Source organism: Microcaecilia unicolor, chromosome 2 (genome assembly GCF_901765095.1).
Source record: "Microcaecilia unicolor chromosome 2, aMicUni1.1, whole genome shotgun sequence".
Lineage (NCBI taxonomy): Eukaryota > Metazoa > Chordata > Amphibia > Gymnophiona > Siphonopidae > Microcaecilia > Microcaecilia unicolor.
The window spans coordinates 571,775,076-571,791,230 of NC_044032.1; the positions used below are offsets into that span (position 1 = coordinate 571,775,076).

The window sequence follows — 16,155 nt, forward strand, 5'->3', positions numbered from 1 at the left end:
CCAGTCCTCAGTGGAGCAAATTCGGGAGGCAGTAGAAAGACAAAGTGCGAGACTCCAGCAGGCGGAAGAGAGGATTTCCAGGCAAGAAGACAGAGCGGAGGCAGCAGACACCCGATTAGACGGGCTGGAGCGAAAGTGCGAGCGCCTGGAGCAGCAGATTGATGATCTGGAGAATCGGAGCCGAAGAAACAACGTCCGAATAGTTGGACTCCCTGAGTCGGTGCAGGACAAAGAATTGTGGAAGATCATGGAGGAATGGCTCCCAGAACAGCTGGGGTTACAGTGCCCCGGGAAGCCTTTGCAGGTTGAAAGAGTCCATCGGATCGGGGCGCGCAGAGAGGGGGAGAGCCGCCCCAGGACAGTTATAGCAAAACTTTTAAACTACGCCGATAAAGAGAAAATATTGCTGGCATATAGGAAGAAAGCAGCGCTGGAATATAATGGAAGTAAAGTCTTGCTGTTCCAGGATTACTCTGCTGTGGTTTCGGAGCAGAGGAGGAAAATGGGACAGCACTGCAAGCGCTTGTTTGAGAAAGGGGTGAAATTTGCTCTACTTTTCCCGGCTAAAGTGCGGGTTATGGCTGATAATAAGGTACTGTTTTTCACTGACCCCAGCGAGCTGGCAGCATATGTGGAACGCATATAAGGGATTTGCAGCAGACCTTTTGAAAAGCAGATCAGTGATGGTACCTTACTTGTGATAGTGCGGCCTGTTGGATTATAAGGGCAGTGCGTGGGAAAAGAAACTTACGACTGGACCAGAATAATGTAGAGATATTCATGAGAAATTGTGGGTTTTAAGGACCGCTCAAACTGTGACATTAGAACTGTGAGGACCCGAATCGTGGGATTAACCAGATCAATGGGAATAAGTGACCAGTTGTTGTTCTTATAAAGGGGGAAACTGACCAGGCTATGGGAACACCAGTGAGGTGGCAGTCCACGGAAGATGGAAGGAAGAGTCCAACACCAAGCTGAAGAAGCACTGGTAGTGACCACAGACCTGGCAGAAGAAGACAACCTGAGAAGAGTGGTTCCAGAGCGAGAGAGCCAGATGTTGCTGGCAGTTAAGTTTTTCCTGTGAGACTTCATAGAAAGTTGAAGTGGTTTGAAGGTTATCTTGATGAATATGTGTTGGAGGGTGCCAGCAAAGTGCTGGCACTCCTTACTGTTCCTGTTTTTTGGGGTTAAAGATGTTGCAGGGGAAGGGGAGATTAGGGCTGAAGGGAAGGGGCGATAGGCATAGAGAACGGGAGAGCGCGAATTATTAGGGGAAACGGGGGTTGTGAGTGCGGGGGAGTTAGTGGTAGGGGGAAGGAATGTTTTGGTTAAAGATTGTATGGGAGTGTGTGTGTTGGGAAATTGGAATGCAATGGTTGGTGAGGGAAGGGAGGGTGGGAAGGGGGGGAGTAAAGGGGAGGATAGTGATAGGGATGGGGGAGCGGGGACAGTTCTGGCTATTAATACCACATGTAACAGTATATTAGGGGACTGGAACGTCATGAGTGAGAGGGGAGGAGGTTCCATAACTTTACAAATAGATGTTAAACAACAAGTCTGGACTGGAGGCCTAGCTGGGGGGCCTCTGGATAGAGATACACAGAGTATTGGTGAGCTTAGAAATTATCAACAGCTGAGCTGAATGGCTAATCTAAAAGTTGTGTCATTAAATGTAGATGGGGTGCACTCACCAATAAAGAGGACAAAAGTACTACAGGCACTCAAGAGGCAAAAGGCCGATGTGGCACTGATACAGGAAACACACTTAAGTAAAGTGGAGCATCTTAAGATGAAAAGAGATTGGGTGGGAGACATATTTTTTGCAGCATACAATGGTAGGCAAAGGGGAGTAGCCATACTAATACGGAAAACAATTGCATTTAGTATGCATAAGATGTATCAAGACCCGGAAGGGTGCTTTGTAATAGTGACAGGATCCTTGCAAGGTATCAAAGTGGGACTGTGTAGTGTATACGCACCAAATGTTTATTCTCATAAGTTTTTTACCGCTTTGATAGCTAAATTGGTAGCCTCTGATGAATATCACCTTATTGTAGGAGGGGACTTTAACGTTACGAGTGACCCCTCTATAGATTGTAAACCCCCAAAGAAGGTGGGGCGGGGGCATGAAGAAAGAGGGGTGAATTTACTTATGAATGAGCTGGGGATGGTGGATATTTGGCGCCTCCAACACTTAGAAGAGCATGATTACACTTTTTTTTCACACCCGCATGGAGTTCACTCGCGTCTTGACTACCTGCTTGTGTCCCACTCAGTTAGCTTGATAGTAGAACAGACTGGAATTGGGGAGCCCGATGTTTCTGACCATGCCCCAGTGTGGGCTGAAATGCGGTGGGGGGAGAGGAGGAGACCGGCAAGATGGCGTATGAATCCGGCTCTGTACCAGAGTAGAGAATTTAAAACTTACCTGAGGCAGAGCTGGACGGATTATGTCGCTGAGAATGATGCCCAGTCGGTAAACCCGAGAATTTACTGGGAGGCAGCGAAGGCTGTACTCCGAGGCAAAATTATTTCTTATGTTGCCTCGCAGAATAAGCGGCGGAGCTCTCAACTTACAGAAGTGTCCGGGAGGTTACGGGAAGCCCGCAGATCTCTCATCGTCTCTCCCACAGAACATAATAGACAGACATATGCAGAGTGTAGGAAGGCAATGCAGGAAATATTGGACGCAGGAGCGTTATACAATATTAAGCTATACAAGTATAAGCTTCACCAATGGGGGAATAAAACAGGCAAGCTCTTAGCGGCCTTGGTGAGGCAGAGATCAGGGAAGCAATATATAGGTAAGATCCGAGAAACGGGGGGAATGGTAACAACAGACCAAACGGCAGTAGAAAGGGAATTTGTGCGATATTACACAACACTTTACAAAGCGGGCCCTTTTTCAGAGGAAAATTGCACAGAGTTCCTTAGGGCTGTGAACCTGCCCTCGCTAACTGAAAGTCAGAAAGAGATGCTGAACGCACCACTGCAAGGGAAAGAGATGCAACGAGTAATTAAACGCTTGCAGCTGGCCAAAGCCCCAGGGCCAGATGGCCTAGGGACAGAATATTATAAGATTCTGCAGGATCTGCTTATCGAACCCCTTATTCAAATGTGTAACGAGGTGAAGGAAACGGGCGATATGGGACCTGTATTGAACCATGCCCATATCACCGTTATCCCTAAGCCAGGGAAAGATAGGGAGCAAGTTGGGTCCTATAGACCCATTTCGCTGCTTAACCAAGATCTCAAGTTGCTGGCGGCAGTGCTGGCGGATCGGCTAAGTCAAGTGGTTCCCAGTCTAGTTCACCCCGACCAGGTGGGTTTTGTTAAGGGAAGATACGCGTCGGCCAACATCTTGAAAGTAAGTCGAGTGCTACTTGAAGGTAGGGGGAGAGCAGGAGATGCTATACTGGCCAGCTTGGATGCCGAGAAAGCATTCGACAAAGTAGTGTGGGAGTATCTATTTTGGGTCCTAAGGCGCTTTGGTATACAGGGAGAGTTCTCACAATGGATCAGAGCTTTGTATAGCAACCCAACCGCGCAAATTATCATAAATGACTCCCTTACGGATGCTTTCCCCTTACAGGGTGGTACCCGGCAGGGGTGCCCGTTGTCACCGTTACTTTTTATCCTGACACTGGAACCCCTGGCGGCTAAAATATGGCAAGAACCTAGACTAACAGGATTGCGAGTAGGGGGTGCAGAACACAGAATAAATTTGTTTGCCGACGACATGCTTTTGATGTTGGATAAGGCATCTCAAACGCTACCTCTGGTGATGGATATCATTAAGGAATACGGGGAATTTTCAGGGCTTAGTATTAATTTTGGGAAATCAGAAGCGCTGCCCATCAGTGATCCCTGCACATGTAGGACACACGTAGAGTTCTCCCTGATGTGGGCCCAAAAGGGCATTAAATATTTAGGAGTGTTCTTAAGTGCAGATCAGAGCTGGATATATAAAAAGAATGTGACAAACCGAGTGGAGGAAGTAAAACGACTTTGCGGCAAGTGGAAAGACTTGCCTATAAATTTTATGGGTCGGATTGCTTTGGTTAAGATGGTAATGCTGCCTAAATTAATATACCCCTTACAAATGCTTCCTCTATGGGTACGAAGGAAGGAGGATAGTATGTATAGAAGTGTGATAAGCACTTTTATTTGGCGAGCGAAACGTCCACGGATCTCCTTTGTGAAACTCACTCACACTCGCAAACAGGGAGGTCTAAAGTTACCAGATTTAAGAACATATAATGTGGCAGCGCTGCTGCGGTGGATTCATGAACTGCAGTCGGGAGAGAGTTTTTATGCCACTATGGGTTTCTGGGAGAGTTGGTGTGGTCAGAATGATCCGTTTGCAGTATTAGAGTCGTGGGCAATGAAAGGAGCCAAAAAGATAGTGAATAACCCATACGTGGCAGCGCTGCAGCGGGCTTGGAGATGGTGGAGGGGGCATGGTGGTACAGTGCGGGGAGCTAGCCCATTTCTACCACTAACGGGCAACATGGCCTTTCCGGTGGGTCAGGGAGTATCAGTATTTAGCGAATGGCGCGAAAAGGGTTGCAGATTTATAGGGCAATTTAGGAAAACGGAAGAGGAGGCTTTCCCAACGTTCACCGAAGTTAGGGATGAACTACAACTACCGGGCTCGCAATTCTTTGCATACCTTCAAATTAGAGATTATGTGCTGAGTGTGGAACGCAGGAGCCGGGAACGGGTGTATTTCACGCAGTTAGACAAAATGTTTTTGCAAATTCCGCCCAAACTCAATAGACTGTCACAATGGTGCCAATTAATTCGGGAATCCCAGGATGCGCTACATATCCCGCAATTAGCAGAGAGTTGGAGTAGGGACACAGGTGAGGAGATATCTGTGAAACGATTGGGTGCGATCTTTGGGGGATTAAGCAAGATTACCCCAAATGCAGCCCTACAAGACATACAATATAGGATTCTATATAGGGTACACATCACTACAGAGAGAGGCAAGATCATGGGGATGTGGGAGGATGATACTTGCAATAAATGTGGGCAGAGTGTGGGAGGCTTTTTGCACTCATTTATGGAGTGTCCGAGCCTACATAAGCTATGGGTAGGTGCGCTGGAAGTAATGGAAAAGACGTTGCAGCGCGAAATGGAGTGGAAGTATTCAGCTATTCTGATGGGTTGTGAGGAATCTCTTGGACAGCAAGGACTGGGTGTAGCTCAATGTAAATTTGTGCTGTTGGCTGCATTATTAGTGAAGAAATGCATTTTACAAGCTTGGGTTGATACTTTGCCTCCATCTTTGGATCGGTGGAAGGCCCAGATGAAGGAAATGGCCCAATGGGTGCATATGACACTAAAATTCACAACAGTGCTTAGTAATCGCCAGTACAAAGATATATGGGGGAGAGCGCGGGACCTGCTCATGGCATCAGACCCTGACTTGCAAAGTAATGGATAGCCAGATAGGGGGGGAGGAGGAGGGAGGGTAAACGGGGGGGGGGGGGGGGGGGGGGAGGGGGGGAATTTCATTTGTAAGGGTAGGGGTTAACAGGGGGGAAAACAAAAAACACATGGGGACCAAAGCATACGTTTGTAGGTGCATAATCTGTAATGTTTTTCCTTTTGGTTGTAATGTACTGATTGACGTTGAGCTGCAGGTGGCAGCAGATGTTTGTATTTGTCTTCATGTTGCAATAAAGAAATTTTCCAAAAAAAAAAAAAAAAAAAAAATCCAAGGGAGCAGTACAGGTAAGGGGGGAGGGAGAAGTACATTTGTGCACTTAAGAGGAACAGGACTTGGGAATAATTACATATGATGATCTTAAGGTAGCCAAACAGGTAGAAAAGTTGATGCTGAAAGCTAAAAGGATGCATGGGGGCATAGGGAGAGAAATGGTCAGCAGGAAAAAGGCGATGATAAGGCCTCTGTATAAGTCTCTGGTGAGACCTCATTTAGAGCACTGTGTACAATTCTGGAGACTGTACCTTCAAAAAGATACAAACAGAATGGAGTCAGTCCACAGGACGGTTACTAAAATGGCCAGTGGTCTTCATCATAAAGCATTTGGGGATAGACAAAGATCTCAATATGTATACTTTGGAAGAAAGGCAGGAGAGGGGAGATATGATAGAGAAGTTTAAATACCTCCGTGGCATAAATGCACAGGAGCCAAGTTTCTTTCAATTGAAAGGAAGCTCTGGAATGAGGGAGCACAGAATGAAGGCAAAAGGGGATAGATTCAAGAGTAACCTAAGGAAAGGGTGGTGAATTTGTGGAATGACCTCCTGTTGGAGGTAGTGGAGACAAAGAAAGTTTGGGTCAAGTTCCTAGGATCTCTAAGGGAGAAGATGGGATATGGGATAATAATGGAATGAATGGACAAGACTGTATAGGCCATATGATCTTTATTTGCCTTCATTTTTCTCTGTTTCTATATTTAAGAGACCGTTCTTGCTCCAGAGTCTAACCAAGGCAGGCAGACATGATAAATAGATTCTGGATAAGAAAATTTGCATGGTGTAGCATAGTAGAAAAAAAAACAGAGACAGATGTAAGCAATGAAGGAAAAGGCTACAAAAATAAGAGTGAGTTGGTATCTGGCTGACCAGAGGAAAAACATTTCAACTATACTTTTAGCTAGTGTATACACTCAAAGAGGGGCACTTCATATTTTCAGGAACAACTTTCAAAGGGGTTTAGACAAGTAACTACTTACTCTGCAAGACTCCCCTGAATGAAAAGCTCTCCCCCTCGGTGCAGCTAATAGCACACAGTTTTAGCTGGAGTGAAAAAAGAAGTGGGGGCCAACTTTAACTGGGGCGGTCAGAGTTTTAGCAAAACATCAGTTACCATTATTAAAATGGACCCAGATGTTCAGTGGTGGCACCTGGATACTGGCTAGCACTGAATATCTGGCTTCAGCACAGACCCAGAAGTGCTCCGTGGTTAGTGGCTATATCCAGACTGTTAACCAGATAAAAGGGTCCTTTTACTAAGGCATGCTAACATATTTAGCAGGTGTTAAATGATAAGACACCCATAGGAATATACATTTGTTAGCTCACCTTAGTAAAAAGGACCCCAAATTTTGAATAGCCTTTTGCTGTACTAACTTTGAGGCCCTTTTACTAAACAGTGGTAGGCAATAGTGCATGCCTACTGCACGCCAAAAAGCACTGCCGCAAGACGCACTGAGGCATCCCGTAGTAGTCACAGAGTGCCAATCCCATGCTAAAAATAGGTTTTAATTTTTAGTGCAGGGGCATGTTTATGGGCAGATTAGGTGTTCCCTGCGCTAATCGGTTAGCATGGGAACACTGCTGCGCGCCAACCGATTAACGCCAAATTAGCAGATGAGCCCCTAGCACCTACAAAACAGATGGCAATAAGGACTTCTGTGCTAATGGTCACGTGCTAATTGGGAAATTAGTGAATGACCATTAAGGGAAAAAAGAAAAATGCGACCATTTTACTGCCACACTAAAAGTGGCCTAAATGCTTGGGAAACCCACATGCTAAAAATAGCGTAGGCCATTTTTTAACATGGTTTAGTAAAAGGGCCCCTTTATCTGGTTTATCCAGTTAGTGGTCTGAATATGACCACTAAATAAATAACCTCTGGATCTGCCCAGGCTCCACCCTTGGACCACCACAAAACTGCTCGGATACTGCCAAGGTGGCCGAGGACATATTCAGTGGTACTATCTGGTTAGTGCCACTGAAAATCCCTCTCACTGGCACTTACCTGCTTAGTAGAAATTGCTATTAAGAGCCTTTGAATATTGTCTGGAAGTGTTTCCAGAGTAGGTGTAGGTTTGGGGATGAAATAACTGATTTCCACATGAATGCATGTTGTTTTACCTGCATTCCACTACCCACAGAAGCAACCTGCATTGTTGCCTATAAAAATTCCCCACTGTGCTGCATGAAATACAGGCTATTGAAAATCGACCCCTTAAAACAGCGCACACGTGAATACATCTAGATAAATGATAAATGTTCATAACTATTATTACCTACTCATTTACGCATTTGTGATTACATGTATCAATGAATTTCATAATCTTACGTCGTCTGTTGAAAACTGAGATTACCAATTGTGGTGAATATTTGAAAATATAGAGGGGTCAATATTCAAAGCGATTTAACCATCCAGAAACAGCTCCTGGCCGGTTAAGTCTCTTTTGTGGGGCTATCCGCTGATATTCAGCCTCACTTAACGGGCTAGTGCTGCTGAACATCACCACAGACCACTTAAACTCAAAGCTGGCTACTTTGTGGGTGGTCTGTGAGCAGAGCCTGCACTTATGTGGTTTAAGGGCCGATACTCAGCACTTAAGGCCCTGTTTACAAAGGCGCACTAGTATTTTTAGCAGACGCTTTGTAGATGCCCATAATATTCGTATGGGCGTCTACACAGTTAGTGCACGCTAAAAACACTGGCGCACCTTTGTAAACAAGGCCCTTAGCTGTCTAAGTTTAGCAATTAAATTGGACCACATAAAACTCAGCCCTATCGGTGTTGCTTATACAGTTAAATGCTGAATATTGCACTTAACCACACAAGTGCCAACTCTGCTCACAGACTGCCCACAACATAGCTGTATCCCACTGCTGCTGCTGGGTATCCCACTGTTGCTGCTGCTGCTATGAGTCGAGCAGTGTAATTCTGAATGACCTTTTTGGATCTTTTTTGCCAGAGTACTACTACTACTACTACTACTACTATTTAGCATTTCTATAGCGCTACAAGGCATACGCAGCGCTGCACAAACATAGAAGAAAGACAGTCCCTGCTCAAAGAGCTTACAATCTAATAGACAAAAAATAAATAAAGTAAGCAAATCAATCAATTAATGTGAATGGGAAGGAAGAGAGGAGGGTAGGTGGAGGCGAGTGGTTACAAGTGGTTACGAGTCAAAAGCAATGTTAAAGAGGTGGGCTTTCAGTCTAGACTTAAAGGTGGCCAAGGATGGGGCAAGACGTAGGGGCTCAGGAAGTTTATTCCAGGCGTAGGGTGCAGCGAGACAGAAGGCGCGAAGTCTGGAGTTGGCAGTAGTGGAGAAGGGAACAGATAAGAAGGATTTATCCATGGAGCGGAGTGCACGGGAAGGGGTGTAGGGAAGGACGAGTGTGGAGAGATACTGGGGAGCAGCAGAGTGAATACATTTATAGGTTAGTAGAAGAAGTTTGAACAGGATGCGAAAACGGATAGGGAGCCAGTGAAGGGTCTTGAGGAGTATTAGTTTGACCCCTGAGGAAGGCAAAGTGTGTGCCAAAACACAGCCCTTGTCGGGTCAATTGAATTAAAGGACTCTCCATTGCTCCACTCTTGAAGGATCATTTGTGGGTTGTTGTTTTTTTTTTTTTGCTGACTATTGCACTTTAACCACATAAGAGAAAGCCAGCCACATAAACCTGGATATTCAATGCCAGTGCCCAGACATAACCCAGCATTGAATATCCAGGAATAACCCTGGCAACAGCTAAAAACAAATGCTCACTGCCACCAGCTGAATAACGAGCCCATAATATTCAGCTGCTGGTCATCAGTGGGGTTTTTTTTTTGCCTCTGCCAGTGTTATGCCTAGATATTCACTAACATAAGATCATAAGAGTAGCCATACTGGGTCAGACCAATTGCCCATCTAGCCCAGTATCTTTCTTCCAACAATAGCTAAGCCAAGTCACAAGTACCTGGCAGAAACCCAATTAGTAGCAGCATGCCATACTACTGATCCTGGGGCAAGCAGTGGCTTTCCCATGTCTGTCTCAATATCAGACTATGGGCTTTTCCGTCAAGAATTTGTCCACACCTGGCTTAATTTAAGCACTGTTGAAACCTCTCTACTGGGATTTTTTAAATGTCCTGTTTCAATAGTATCCTTCAAATATACTCCACACCGAACCATGCGCTCCTGGGTGACTGTCAGCTTTCCACCCCCCCATTCTAGTTTAAAATCTATGTCCAGGCACCAGCATTGAATATTCAGGTTTATGGCACTGGCTATCTCTTATCCGGTTAAGTGCAATATTCAGTACTTAACCGCCTAAGTGAAACTGAATAAAGATAAGACTGACTTTTACAAGTCCAATTTGTCCGCTTAACCTGGATGGTTAAGTGCTAAATATCGTCACTTAACTGCTTAAGTGCTGACTCCACCCCCAGATAGCCCAAAAAATAGCCAGCTACGAATTTAGGAGATTCTATATCTGGCGCCTATAAAAATCAGTGCTGAAATCAGTTCCGAGTAAACGTATTCTATAATCGGTGCCTAGATTTAGGCGCCGATTATAAAATATGCTTAGTTCATATTTCAGCGCCTAAATCTATACGCATCCATTTACACCAATGAAAACTTGGTGTAAATCCCTGCGCATAGATTGAGGCACACCAGGCCATATTCTACAACTAGGAGCATAAATTTTGGAACGCCCACACAACATGCCCATTTCCCCGCCCATAATCACGCCCCTTTTTGCCTGTACACGTTAGAAGTTAGGCACACTGCATTACAGAATGCGCTTAGCGAGTTGTCTAAATTATAATCAGTGCCAATTAATGCTCATTATTTCTTCTTAAGTGTTATCAGTGCTCATTAGCTTCTTAAGTTACGCGTATTGTTATAGAATCCACGCCAATTTCAGTGCATATCTCCAGGCGCACTATATAGAATCCGGGGGTTAGCGATTAGTGCTAATATTCAGCCACACTAACCGATTAAGTGCAGTTGAATATCAGTGGATAACCCCACACAAGCGACTTAACCAGCCAGGAGCCTCTCCTGCCTGTTTTAATTGCATTGAATATTGACCCCATTGATATCAATGAAAATGCTTAAAAGAAAGTTCAAAGAAAATTAAATACATACTCTTTCATATCATCTGAACTTGCAGTGAGTCCAGGAAGAGACCTAGTGTAGATGGAACTTGTAGCTCTGCTCTGAAAATGCTGAAAGCCTTCATCCATAGGCAAAATAAGCTGTTTTCCTAAAATCCTGCAACGGCATCAAAAAGAGCATTCATGTTATAAATCAAAGAATCAGTCAAATCAGAAGTTTATTTTAAAAAGTCAGATAATTAATCTAAATCACTCCACAAAACAAAAAATATATCCACTGTAAAAAAAAAAAAAAAATCCCACAATACGAATCAAGTTTTAACAAGCTTGAAAAGGCACTTTTAAATGTCTTCTTTTTATTTTGTTACAGATCTGTGGTGTGCGGTTATAGACCATATTGCCCAGTTAGTTTTTTTTTTTTTTGGGGGGGGGGGGGGGGGGGAAGACCATAAGAAAATGCTAGTACAACATAAGCAACACTGGATTTTTACTATAAAGTTTATTTTGAAACCAAAGGGTACACTTGTATTGATTGGCAATACTTTTTTTTTTAATGACTTGATTAGGGGCCCCTTTTACCAATCTTCAGCAAAAGGGGACCTGCGCTGGCGTCGGCGTGTGTTTTTGATGTGTGCCACTGCCGAGGTCCCCTTTTACCGCAGTGGGTAAAAGGTAGGTCTTTCTTTTTTTTTTGAGGAAATGGCTGTGTGGCAAGTGAAGCACTTGCAGCATGGCCATTTTGGGGGAGCCCTTACCGCCACCCATTGAGGTGGCAGTAAGGGCTCCCGCGTTAACCTGGCAGTAATCGGGCAGCGCGCAGCTGGGGGTGGGAACTACCACTGGGCTGCTGCAGTAGTCCAGCGGTACTTCCTTTTTAGTGAGCGGTAAGCCCGCATTGGGCTTCCTGCCGCTTTGTAAAAGGGGCCCTCTGTGAATGGAAGGGGGTATGAAGGACTGCTTAATGAACCAATGTAAGAGAAATACATAGCTGATTGGATGACCCACTCTGTCGGCGTCTTTTTAATCTTGGCTGCCATTTTTACTCTGCTGTTAAAGTAAGTGCGATGTGAAAAAAGATTCTCTGAAAGTAAATAATCAGTTAGCAATATTAATGTGTGTTTCTATTCATTGCAGATGTAGCTGTATTGTGCTAGCTCTAAAATAACCCCGATGCAGTGGTCTGCTGACCGCAAAACGCTTGCCGTGTCATATTCTAATAGAGCTCCTCTGAAACACTGAATCACAATAAAGTAGATGTCAAAATGAGAAGTTCTGATTACTATTTTTTTAGAGTTTTTTTGTTGTTGTTAAAATGATGTGTTTTTTTAAGGCACACGAGTATTTGTAGTGCATGCTAAAAATAATAGCACGCCTACAGTGTGGCTTAGTAAATAAGGCTCTATATATTTTGACATGTGAGAAGAATACTTTATTGGGAGAATTGATTGGAAATAAAAATTACTAATAAAAAGAAGAGATTTTAAGTAAAATAATACAATTAGAGTGGAGAGGTTTTTTGGCCGATGACTGGATAACAGATAACCGAAACAAATTAATCAGCTAGAAACAAAAAAGGGTGTGGAATTACCAATGTTAAGCTGATAAATAAGGATGAAAGGAGGTGTGCACGAGCACTAGTCACGGACACTTAATTTAAGAGTTTGCAACTCCGTAGTGAGATCTGCACCACTATCCCAGAGATAGAAGACCTGCTTTGAGATAAGTGAACCGGTATAGTTAATACCAACTCATAATTTGAGAATTGTAAAGGTATATATTATAACATTATGAGGGAGGTAGGCAGGGCGTATGGTGCAGTGATGTGCAGCACAGCATATCTCTAGAAGACAAGCAACTCGGAGAAATGCAAAACTGAGCACCAACAACATAAGTTAGACACAATAGAAATTCCACAGCATATGAAAAACGTAAAAAATGAGAAATTTAAACGGTTTCTGTAGTACAGTTAAAATTTAATGCCAAGAAGTGTAGAGTGATGCACTTGGGGTGCAGAAACCCAAAAGAGAGATACTGGATAGGAGGGGAGACATTAGTAAGCTTGACTCAGAAGAGAGACCTTGGGGGTGTTGGGGCCTGAGAATCTAAAAGTGAAGAAACAATGCAATAAGGCGATGGCCATGGCCAGAAGGATGCTAGGCTGCATAGAGAGAGGTATAACCAGCAGAAGAAAAGAAGTGTTGATGCCCCTCTACAAGTCATTGGTGAGGCCCCACTGAAGTACTGTGTTCAGTTTTAGAGGCCATATCTTGCTAAAGATGTAAAAAGATGGGAAGCGGTGCAAAGAAAAGCTACGAGAATGGTATGGGATTTGCGTTGCAAACCGTACGAGGAGAGACTTGCTGACCTGAACACGTATACCTTGGAGGAAAGGAGAAACAGATTTGACATGATACAGACATTCAAATATTTGAAAGGTGTTAATCCGCAAACGAACCTTTTCCGGAGACAGGAAGGCAGTAGAACTAGAGGATATGAATTGAGGTTGAAAGGGGGCAGACTCAGGAGTAATGTCAGGAAGTATTTTGTCACAGAGAGGGTGGTGGATTTGTGGAATGCCCTCCCATGGGAGGTGGTGGAGATGAAAACAGTAATGAAATTAAAACATGCGTGGGATAAACACAAAGGAATCCTGTTTAGAAGGAATGGATCCACGGAATCTTAGCGGAGATTATGTGGCAATGCCAGTAATTGGGAAGCAAAACCGGTGCTGGGTAGACTTCTACGGTCTATGCCCTGATCATGACTGAATAGATATGGATGGGCTGAAGAGTAAATTTTAAGGAATTTCAACGTTAGCTTCAGAACTTAGTACAAGAACAGTTCCGGTCTGTGCCCTGAGAATGGCAAGGACAAATTTAATTTTTCTAACACGTACGTAGAACTTAAACTATAACAACACAGTATCTGTAATACCCAAGTCATGTAATATCTGAAGTAATATATCATGATTCACAAGGTCACAAGGTCAAATGCCATGGAAAGGTCCAATGAAAGGAGGCCATCCTGACTCAAGATTAGTTCTAACAAAATGTGTAAGAACCAAAACAGAATGATCAGTAATATAATGTGGCCTAAACCCAGTAGGGCCACACCCTGATGCAACTGTTGAAACACAGCCCATGTTGGCATTTGGTCCAAAAGACCAAGCATTGGCTAGTAAACTATAAAAAAATTGATGAACAATTATAGGAAAATTTTGTATTTTGATTGGTGAAAATGATTGGGCTATTTATCACACAAAATTTGGCCACATTGAGTTGTTGAACTGATGAAGAGACAAGGTGAGTCATGAGTAAATGGCTCATGTGAAAGAGGTTCACCACCAATGGTTCAACTTGTGGTTTTATAATTAAGTACTATTGTCAGGTCTTGTAAAGTTATTTATGCAAGCATTGGGTTTGGGAGATTATTGGATTATATACCAAACAAACATTTCTAAACCCAATATGATACAGATGCAATGCGTTCTGTTTTTTCCAGAAATGAACAAAGTAGTTGCTCAACTAGCTTCTCTGTAATTTTAGACAAAAATGAAAGATGAGAAACTAGGCAATAATTAAGCAGATCAGTTAGATCCCTCTTAGAGTTCTTCACATGAGAGTTTACAACTGCTGTTTTCCATTCAGATGGAAATACGCCTGTACAGAGATTTGTATAAATGATAAACAGCAAAAAAGGAAAAAATGGTGTACAGAACGGTTTACTAGGGAAATCAGAAGGGGATCTGAAGTCACTGAAGAGCTGGTAATTGCAGACAACTCCTTGGACAATTCAAGATGGTTGAGTTGAATAAAATTAGCATAGGAGGTCTTACCAACTAGAGAAGATGATGAAGTGGTAATTATCACCAGCGGGGGATGAAGGAGATAAAGAATCAGCATCACCAGTAAAAGCAAAATGGTATGGAAGAGAAGAATGAATATTTAGTATCTTCTGATTAAATTCATAGGCAAAGTTATCAGCAGTTACAGAAGAGGATTTTGATGTTGTAGTGATCTAGCAAACAACTCTGAAGAGCCTACATGAATTTGTAGACTGAGTAATTAACTTATGATAGGAAGCTTTCGTTGGTCTGTGCAGCACATCTCCTGTAGTGAGAAGCTGCCTCTTTAAAAGCAGTCAAGAAGGATGAAGTACGATCCTTACGCCATTGCCGCTCAGTATGACAGAGATGCAGTTTCTAAATATATAAACCCTGATAGTACCATGGATGGGACTGCCACCATCAAGGGGGAAATCTTCTGAACTAGGCCAGCTCTATCAAGGGCTCTATGTAGTATATTATCCCAAAGATTAAAGCCCATCTTGTTTCGATAATACAGGTTTCCCCGCCCCTTCGCCGGGACATCCTGCAAGGACGACCTCAGAAAAACATGGGCGCCCCTTTCGATTATGCCCCTCAAAGGGAACCTGAGTAAATATATAACCCAGTTTTTAAATAATTACTCTCTTTACCAGAACCCCATCACTTCCACACCATGCCTTTCCTTTTCCAGTTTGAGTTTAAAAGGGAGTCTCCCTCTTTCCACCATTTAAACCATTCCAACGTTCAGCAGCTGTCGGCTTGATAGAGTGAACACGGGTGTCTGAAGCAGGTTACAAAATGAAGACCTTCGTCTGACCTAATTTTCAAGCCTGAAGAAAGTCGTATTGGATGCAGCTTACTGTTACTGCTAAGTTTAGCTTATTATATATTAAACAATGTTTGATTGACTGTAGAAATTGTCACTACTGGGATTAATCACAGACATTTTTAGTTGGACTTTGACTTTTATTAGCACAAACGCATGTTGAGTGGGCCAATACTGCAGCCATCACAAATAATGTTTTTAGGGCATAGCCATTGTGATTGATGCCAACATCAGCTTTTAAGCAATAGCGCAGTAACTGAGGCTAGGAGCGCAGTTTCTTAAGTAGCTGCTTCATATAAATTTTACTGAAGGTCTCATAACATATTATTATTATTGTGAACATTTTTGTTCTGTGCAATTGTTAGGAGTTTTTTTTTCTATTAATTATTATACTGTTTCTCCTCTGAGGATTTTGTTTTTATGTTGTAGAGGTTCTGGGTCTTTCCTTCTCCAGCCAAGAAAATGTATTAAGTTATGTCCAATAAAAAAGGTATCATCTTATTTTCTTTTCCATGTTTTATTTTGTTTGATTTCTATTGATAACCTTCTCCAGCCACAATTCCACTTCCTCACTATTAAACCTTCAGCTCTCTGCCCTAGCCTTTCTTAAATTGCTCTGTCTACTCTTCCCTTTCATCCTCCCAAAAAATGGTCCTTATCCTGCTTCC

At 43.2% G+C, this 16,155-nt stretch overlaps 1 protein-coding gene across 4 annotated transcripts in view; it reads right to left on the minus strand.

Annotated features, from left to right (window-relative positions):
• Positions 1-16,155, minus strand: part of FAM149A (family with sequence similarity 149 member A) — a 172,796-nt gene that overhangs the window by 52,921 nt on the left and 103,720 nt on the right. For all 4 annotated transcript variants that reach the window (XM_030191479.1, XM_030191481.1, XM_030191482.1 and 1 more), the window contains exon 5: positions 10,867-10,992. In XM_030191479.1, coding sequence (XP_030047339.1) covers positions 10,867-10,992 — 126 coding nt within the window. The remainder of the gene's footprint in view (positions 1-10,866; positions 10,993-16,155) is intronic.